At 38.1% G+C, this 9,613-nt stretch overlaps 1 protein-coding gene across 1 annotated transcript; it reads right to left on the bottom strand.

The window, feature by feature from the left end:
• Nucleotides 1–560: 560 nt before the first annotated feature.
• On the bottom strand, nt 561–9,588 carry LOC119648864 (integrator complex subunit 9). Its single transcript, XM_038050748.1, has 7 exons — nt 9,439–9,588; nt 8,787–9,383; nt 3,620–3,866; nt 3,239–3,552; nt 1,545–1,647; nt 1,275–1,486; nt 561–1,076 (listed from the first exon to the last, which is right to left on the bottom strand). The coding sequence occupies exons 1-7, from the start codon at nt 9,445–9,447 to the stop codon at nt 588–590; spliced, it is 1,971 nt and encodes a 656-aa protein (XP_037906676.1). The 5' UTR covers nt 9,448–9,588; the 3' UTR covers nt 561–587.
• Nucleotides 9,589–9,613: the final 25 nt, after the last annotated feature.

Raw genomic sequence — 9,613 nt, 5'->3', positions numbered from 1 at the left:
TTCCTTGGGGATGAGGAAAATTACCTCCTTGATGAAAAATTCTGGAACTAATTCAGGATCGGCAATCATTTACCAATACCCTACGCATAAAGTGTGGCAGCCATACTGCTTCTAAATTGCAATGGCTGGGTTCGCTTCAAACCCTTCTCCAGAGATCTTCTACATGATCCAGATCGGGGTTATCTTCACGACCTGACTTTTTTATAGAGTCCCCGTGGGTTCCGGAAGAACAAGGGGTTGTCTGTCCTTTGCTGAAAGCTTTTTTGATGCCTACGAATGTGATTAGAGCATACCGCAAGTTTCTGGTTCAACACCCTAGGGACGCTCACAAAGTCCTTCCAACAATTATTAGCCTAGTTTCGACCCCAATGTCGAAATCAATTCAATATGACGTATTCTTTGAATGGATGGGATGATACATTTATTGGCATTACAGAAGGTTCGCTTGCAGCAATAAATTCTAAAAATTGCATCGTATGTCATTAATATCCAAATTTAGCTTCGAGTCAAAGTCAAAGTCAACAAATGTGCGAACTCCAATTTGTAAAAAGTAGTCTTTGTATATCTGAAAAATTATATATTTCCATCTAAAATGTCTGAATGCATTTCATTAGAAAGTCTCGCAATTTTAGTCGTAAACTTTGTTTCCCTCCGCAACTGATATGTGTGTTCTTATCATCAATACGAATCGTAGTTTTTTCATTGGGTATATAAATGGAAAGCGATCCATCGCTTCCTTGTTTTGTTTTTAAGTTTGTTATACCGTCCTGAACCAGCAGCTTCATAAACATATCAACATCAAGCGTACCCCATTCGTATTTGGTCTTCTTGAGCACATGCTCACAAGATGGAACGTTAGCTTTCGAATCGCTTGTGGACTCGTCGAATACCTGAATATCATGTAAGTTATCTTTGACTTGCAGCAAGCCCGTGACCGTCGACAACGTTGTGCCAGGAGATATCTCTTTTGGAACCAATGACTGCGCCAATTCAGAACTCAGGTAGACACGATTCCGTTTTCGCTTCAATGGAAGTTTTATAACTTCGCCATTTTTGAAGGTGATCACTTGTCTGTCCTGTAATCAGGAATAAAAAAATTAACGCGTCTTTCAAGAAATGTGTTGTAGCGGTTGCCCATCACAAATTGTATAGTTAAATATTATTAATTGCATTGCATTAATAGCAACTAGCAAATAGGTGTCCAAATAAATCCTTTACGTGTTTTTTTATTTTATTGTTCATGAGCCGTATCGAAGATTCAAATTTTCTCTTACCTGCATCTGATCAATGACCAAATCAGCCTTGTGTGGTGCCATTGAAGGTGGCTGTGTATAGCTCTCAGGTATCACAAGCACATTCGGTTTTAGTTCCTTTATCAATTTATTTGCTTGTTGGAAATTTAAAGATGTTTCAATTGGGCAATAAATAGCTTTCATCGCTAGTGGTTGAAAAGGAGCAAGTGCTTGGAGATACGGAAAGTCGGGTTCTGTAATAAGACCTCATTTAGAAATCAAAAAATCAATCAAAATTGTTGTATATTTTACCAGTGAAAATTATAGTATGTTGTGGGTTATTTCCCCACAGTTCTATGAAGTGAACTGCATCCCCAAATCGTAGACTTGGATGTCCACAGAATACCACACATGGCTAGGAAGTAGAAATATGGGTTAAAGGTCAATACGATACTTCGATTTTGGATTTCTGAAAAATATTGAACTAAGCAAATTAAGTCCACTGAATGTTTTAGAGGGTTATCCAATGCATCAGATTATGTTCTTAGTTAATTCATAGAGAGTTAGCAATTTAAAGTGGAATAATTTGTTATTAATTTGAATAATTATTTATTTTAATTCAGGGAGATTTCTTTCAGCTGCTTTATGAAGGTGAACGCAACCTTTGGAATTGAGGGACAAATGTGTCTTTCTTCGGCGTTTTCCACCACGTTCATTATGGTTTCGGCTGACAAGGCAACGAATTCACACCGTATGTCGACTTTCAATCGAACTAGATTTGTTTGCCTGTTACATCGGATTTCAAATGACCCCACAAATAAAATTCTGGAGACATCGGATGATGTGGGTGGTTAATCAAAATCGCTATTTTGCGATATCGGCCGCACTGGTGTGTCGAGCTGTGTGACATGTCACGCCATCTTGTTGAAACCAGTAGCCACCCATGTCATTTTCACGAACAGAGGGAACCCACCAGATCTGTTATCATGGTTTGAGAGAGAGAGAGAGAGTGATTCGAAAGGGAGAAAAACGTACGCTCAATGCAAACTGGTACAGCTTCGATATTTTTAGCGGAACTTATTTTTCGTTGTCTGATTGCGTGGCACTTATTAAAAAACAGGTCAGAATACCGGAAGCTAGACGCTCCGAGTATAAAGGTTTTGTGTCCATCTTGTGTGGAAAATTTCCCATTTACGTTTTCCCCCCTTTTGTTTCTCCTGTGCACAGCATTACAGACTGCCTTTGTGAATGACACTAAAAGCTTTTTGGAAATATCTAGAAAGCAGCGATAATAAAAATTCCGTGCTCTGTTGTGTATCATCCGTACGGTCCTCACGTCAGTGCAGAAGAATTGGAAATGGAAAAAAATGCGTCCTTAATTCAACTAATAAAAAAATGATGGGATTGCAAATTTTTCAATGAAGCGGTATATGGAACGAGCTGCTTTACCTATTTAAAGCAATTTTTCCAATCTTGACCAAGCAGTTATATTTTTTTCCGATGTCCCGATGCCACTACTCTGCATTTGATCCAAATTCATACTAAGGATTAGAACCCTAATTTGCTCTCGTTTGACTTTCCTTTAAATATACGTACTGGGGCAGATTTCATGTTTTTTCCATATTAGTCTTGGTCAACAACTCTTTATCTAAAGTCTGATATTAAGGTTTTATTTATAATCTCTACAGACCTACCCAACATTCCCAGAGCGTACTTTGATGAAAAAAAATTCTACGTCAGAGTCAGTACCATTTTCACCACTATTCAACCTGAGCTTTCGAAAAAATATCTGCAGCTCTTTGGATAGAATATGAAAATTAAATATTACAAAATAATTTTCAAGCGAAATTAATTCTCCCTTTTATGTCGATTAGCAAAAGTGCGTATGTAAATTAGTTTTAGATTATTTCGCAAGATTTTTATTCTTAAAATAACGAGTTAAAAGATGTTATTTCTTATCCATAAAACATATTGGTTTTACGAGAAATCAAAGAAAAAATAGTTACCTGTCGAAAATCTGTACTGAATCCTTCCGAATAAATTCGCTTATAATGTTTCAACCTTGCATTTTTCACCAAATATGCATGCGGGAATGGATCGTCTGGTATATAAACTTTATTTTGCTTTCCTGAGCTCAACCACTCTGCCAGAATATTTGAATAGGCAAGTGAACTATCTGCTACCGGTGAAATGAAGAACATCGGAATTAGAGATAACCCGGCGTTATCTAAGTTTTTGGATAAGCATTCAAAAAGATCATAAACAACCCCTGATGGGTAGCAAGGTATCAGAACCGATCCACCATTTCTGAGAGTTACAGCTAAAGGAATTATGGAAACTGTTAGCAAAGTTTATAATTGGGATTGAAAAACTCTAGGAAAGCTTACCAACATTCATACAGAGTTCACCAAGCATTGTATCTGGATTAACATGCGGTGCTTGTGTGAGCCCTGCCATAATTACAACGTCTGCATGTTTAAGGGCTGACTGGTTAATTGGTCGCGGATGTGTAGTTAGCGTCGATGAGCCGCTAACATATGCAATTTTTTCATGGCCTGTACTTAGCACCCAATTGCTTGAACCTAGACAAAATCCGGAACTCACGGGCGTCACTTGAAGAGCTCCAAAAATATCCTGAAACAATAAAATTATATTCGTTTTGAGAATGATGAGGTCGTAAGTCCGCATCAACTTAATGCTGGACCGGACCAAATGGGGAGCAACTTACTCCCTCTTTCCTGGTCCATGGACCCCTCGCTTAGGGCTTGCACCCAAGCTTTTCAAAAAAGTGAAGCGATGACGGCGTCACCTCTGCCCTGGGATCTGCGAGCCGCTACGGTCACGCTGCTCCCAGGGCAGAGGTGAGGCAGCGTCTGACGATTTGCCTCTGCCCTGGTAAGAAACCGTAAAGCCGTCATCGCTTGACTTTTTTAATAAAATTATAGTTTTTAATATACATTTATTATCTTCAATTATTGTTAAAAATCAAGAATTAGTAAAGAATAATATAAGGACAATAATATATGGTTATGACATATATAATGTGCGTGTTGCCTATTCCTCATTTTTGTGCGAAGCGCAGGATTTTTTGTTTTGTTGTTAATATGCTTCCTTTAGATTATCTTCACTATTACGATGTGAAAACGATACGCTTGGGAGAGCGAAGTGAATAAAAAAGCTAAACAAACATTCGGTTTATCCTAAAGGGGCAGGAATGTGGACATGAATTAATCCTCATACTCCTTGGGCGAAGATCAATAACACCCACAGCGTACGTCTTAACGTCAGAACATTCCTCATCATAGAGGCAAAGTGATGTCGGGATGACAACGCTTCAAGGTGGATCATTCACTATGGCTAAGGCCAGAGGAGAGTGGTAGTGGGATCATCATCTCGTGGGATAATGGCCTCGCTTATTTGATAACCAGTTAGGCCTTAGCGTGCTTCTGCAAAACATTATAGAAGGCATAAAGAAGGCCTGTAGAAGTACGCAGATTTTTATTATCAGATTTTCAGTAGAATCGACGCTTAAACTAGGACTACCACTAGCACGTTTTAAATACTTGCAACCCGGCCAGTTTGCATCAGCAACCATCAATTATGTATGTATGATAATAAGTACGGCAGTTCGCGGTTCAAATCTCACTGGTGGCAGTGGGAATTGTATCGTGATTTGACATCGGATACCAGTCGACTCAGCTGTGAATGAGTACCTGAGTCAAATCAGGGTAATAATCTCGGGCGAGCGCAATGCTAACCACATTGCCTCCTACAGTATACTGTAGTGTACCGTTTCGGCCTTGAATGAAGTGCTCTAATACACTTCAAGGCGCTGATCCAATATGGATTGTTACGCCAACAATTATTATTAATAATTACGTGGCGGTAATTTGAGAACGATATCGCAATTATGACAGCTCTATTTGGTTGATAAATGCCTCAACCAACATCATATACGAAACAAGCTTTCAAGAAAATGTTTCTCTTGGAAGAGGAATCTGTAACGGCGAAAACCAAGTGTACAGGTGTTCTTACCTATATCTGTTACGCTACTCCTAGTGCAACAATAATGCAACACGAGATGTCGAGCAGTTTGGTGCTGAATATTAGAAATTAATGACCTTAAATAATTGTTGATGAATTCAACGGATGGGTTATGAAATGGTATAACCAGCTGGCGAACAACGTTCAAAACGTGACCACTTTCAAGTGAAACAATTAGGGCTAATTCACTACCTTACAAGGTTGATATACTTTTGCCGAATTTTCTACATATAAAGTTTAGTATACTGAATACGGGAAATTATATATATGTATGTGGCACCCCCTCCGGGGTGGACATTTGTTTCCGAAATTATTGCAGAATTCGACTAAAAATGAGCAAAAAATGTTTAGTGAAAATTGTTCGTACAAGTAGCAGTTTCCGAGATATTTATGTTTAAATATGTCGTTTTTTTTTATTAAAACAGTTTTGCGACGTTTTTTTTTGCAAATAACTCGAAAACTAAGCATTTCATGTATAAATGATATAAGGCAGAAATAAAGCATATTAAGTAACAAAAAGAATGAATCTTTTTACTTTTTGATAGGGTGCAATATGGACTGAGTTATAGCTTAATAATAATAGTTAATAATTCAAACAACTCTTTTAAAGCGCTTGAAAAGACTTTTCAAATGAGGTATGACAGAGGTCAGTGGGATAATAACGGAACTATGATCAAAATAATATAATTATTATACATGAATCTTTGATAAAAAATTAATCAAAACAAATCGTGGTTTTCTCATATAAATTGAAAGTAAGCGGAATTCCTTGGGAATCTACTGTATTTAACCCCTCGCAATAAATTCTGAAAATTTGAAATATATGAAGTGCGTAGTTTTGGAAAAAATGTCATTTACCAAAAACAAATTTTATTTTTCCAAAAAAAAAAATTTTTTTAAATATCTCAAAAAATAAATATGATAGTAAAAAACTGCTGACTTAGTATTTTAGTAAGAAAAATGCTACATTTTTGTACTTATTTTTTCACTATCTTTTTTATTTTTTAAGATATTTAAAAAAATGGTATTTTCGAAATTTTCGGAATTTAGGTTCAGTTTCAATTTATATGAGAGAACCACGTTTTGTTTTTATTGATTTTCATATAAAAAAATGTTGTAATTACATTTGTTTGATCATAGCTCCGCTATTATTCATCCCACTGACGTCTATCATACCTCATTTGAAGGGTCCTTTAAAGCGCTTTAAAAGAGTTTTAGATCAATTTTCCCAAAAAGTAATTGGTTTTGTCTTAGGAATTTACGTTTGACGAGCTATAACTCACTGCACCTATAAAAAAAATATTTATTCTTTTTGTTATTTATTGTGCTTTGCTTCTGCTTAATAAATTTCCACTCCGGAGGCGTACATCGCCGCTATGCAACTTTTCTTTCTTATGCCACCCTTTACTTCTACCCTAATTAGTCTGAAGTATTCGGAGGTCGCACCCGATTTTCAGCTTTAATGACTGGACTATTTTTTCTAAATATGTAAAAGCAGCATAGTTTTTTGGTTTTTCTTTTAATCAGGCCAACGATGTGCAATGATGCACTATTGTCGAAGCAGCAAGGGAACAGAGTCTAGCCGGCTCAGATCTTCAGAGGCAGCCCGTAGTGTTCATGAAGGATAAGAGCTGCCCAACCCTACAACTGGAGATCTCTTTGAGCTCCCCAAAGAACTGTTTACCTAGTTTCCGCAGTCTGGCTCTAATTAGAGCTGGGTAATCGCGAAGGAAGTGCTTGAAGGTTTCTTCCTGCTCTCTGCAACTTCTGTAATTCGAATTGTAGAATATGCCGACTCTCTATAAGTCAGTGCAGATCACCGTAATCTTATAAGTGGCCGCATATTGAGGCATATGACACTACCGTTTGCCCGCTAGTAGAAAACAAAACTACAGGGAAAACCAAGAGATTGAAACATCGAGATTACCTGCGAAGATATTACCAAACAACAACGATTGATACTGGAGCAAACAAAGTATTGGAATATGTAACTTTAACCGCATTATATGGGAGACCAAACAGGAATGTTATAGGAAATTGCTTGGAAACGAATTGAATCTCCGAGGCCTTATGTACAATAATTTTTATAAATAAGAAACCAGTACATGAGTAAAACTTGCCTCATGAGAAGCTGTTCTACAGTTGATGCATTCACATGGTTACTTAACGCGACTAATCCAAAATAGCTTCCAGGAAAGAGATGGAAACACACCACAAGGGAGAAGCTGTACGTATGTGATACCATTCACACTATCAAATCATAGTTACAGATGGCCAAACTAGACCTGGCTTTGGATGTGCCTCCTGACTGTCCTGAATGTGCCACTACATCCGTGGACTTGCAATCTGTACACTCCGTTGTCCAAGGTTCATGGAGGCCTCTCTTTAACAACCACGTATGTTGGTTTTCACTCAGCGTATACAACTTTAGCGCTTTCTTGCGATCTGGTGCTTAACCACTCTCTCCAGACATTTCAATGAGAATGACGATAGACTAATTTGTTCGAAGTTTGTTAGGTTTAGTTATCTATAAAGAGCCCAAATCAAGACATGCAATAAATAATTCAACCATATAGCCAAGATATTCGATTTTGATCGGGTTGAGGGGAAGCTTCTTAGATTTTCGTTTTGCTTCGGCATCCCTTTCTTATCAGCTTTTATGCCGATCAGAAGCGGGGCCGCTTAATGCTGATGACATGAAAGTAATAGTCAGGAATACAAGTATGCTTTGCAAAATTTATTTGAAGAAGCATTCCATTTACGTCAGATATATAATCAAAACATTGCCGAATACCTCCATTCGGAAAAGGTAACCTCTATCGACAGTTTGAATTACCCCTGCCATTTCAAGTACATAACCCAGGAGAGCTGTGATGCTGACGTAATTTGCTTTTATCCCTAATTTAAGTTGAAGGTTCTCTTCATGTACGAATATATCCATTTTTTGTTTCAAAGATTTGATCACACTTTTACAATGTGAATCGATGAAGTCGGAGTATGGAAGTATATGATTTAAACCAAATAGCCTTAGTAATCAAGCACTCTAAACCATTCTTGTCCAAGGAGTGGCGTGCAATTTGCGTTGTATGTGAGTACCTACAAAGGCAAAGGCATGCTTACAATAATGTAACTTTACCAGATAACGTACGGAAGGCTAAATTCAACAACTCAGAAAGGGCGAAATGTTTTTAGGATGGGAACCTATATGGAGGTTGTTACTGAAAATAAACTGGTATGGAGTCGACGTTGATAGTCACTGCCTCCCATGATTATAACCCGTTGGGACACCGGTTCTTTGTGCAAACACTGGGCTATATATTTATTCGAGCAGACTTTATCGTCTCAATCAACTCATAGCTCAATTGATAACCCAATTTGAGTGCATGCAGATCTTATCACTTCTTCTTATTTGGGTGACAAAAACCATTATTCTCACTTGCACTTGTGTGTCTATGGTTTCAATTTTTGCTGATAAAAATTGTCAGGTCGATAATCTTAATCTAATCTTACCAATTTCTCATCGTATCCAGCGATTTTAACTCTGGCCAAACTGTTTTGTACATCTGCTGCTGAAAATATATGACGCCAGCTTTTCGGTTTGAACAAATCACATAGTGGAGGGGGCAGCAAGTGGGTCATGTCCTTCCATTGGCTGGCAAGATTTGCCTTCGGGGCAGCTTCAATATATTCCACCAATTCTTCCAAGAAAAAACGACCGATTTGCAACGTCGGCTCCGTAGCGTAAACTGTCCCGTTGAAGCCTGTTCCTTCAGTAATATATGGCAACGCGAGCATGTTCAGATAATTTGATATCAAAATGACATCAATTTCACTGAAATCAATGACTTTGTCCACAGGCGGGCAAAATTCAGGCGCAGAGTCAATAAAAATCCTTCCACAGCACTCCTTTAGTTCGCCGTCCATTTGCGGGTCATGATCTCGGCTCGGTATCCAATTCACGAAATTCGCTAATTTCGAACTTTGTACCAAAGGCAAGGGCAGGAAGTTCAGAACACTTTGTGCAGTAAGGCCACAGTCCAGCATGATGAGGAGCTCTTTGAAGCTGATCACGTAGCATGGCTTGGCAGGATCTCCGCTCAGACAATACTGGTGAATAAAAGCATTTGAATTTTTACTCCTAATATGAATCTCATTGTCTTACCAATTTCATTTTGTGAATCTATTCAAAGCGCTCGAAATTGCACGCTTATTTGCGACAGGCATACGCAGAACAACCAACTTAGCTCCAACAGTTTGTTTTGATGCCAATTGTCAATCGTCTTGACGTCTGCTGGTTGAACAGCTGATCAATGTTTGGGGCAGAACATGCGAAACGA

The sequence above is a fragment of the Hermetia illucens genome, chromosome 2, assembly GCF_905115235.1.
Source record: "Hermetia illucens chromosome 2, iHerIll2.2.curated.20191125, whole genome shotgun sequence".
Taxonomy (NCBI): domain Eukaryota; kingdom Metazoa; phylum Arthropoda; class Insecta; order Diptera; family Stratiomyidae; genus Hermetia; species Hermetia illucens.
The sequence above is the reverse complement of the archived record's forward strand: the minus strand, read 5'-3'. Positions and strand labels throughout refer to the sequence as shown.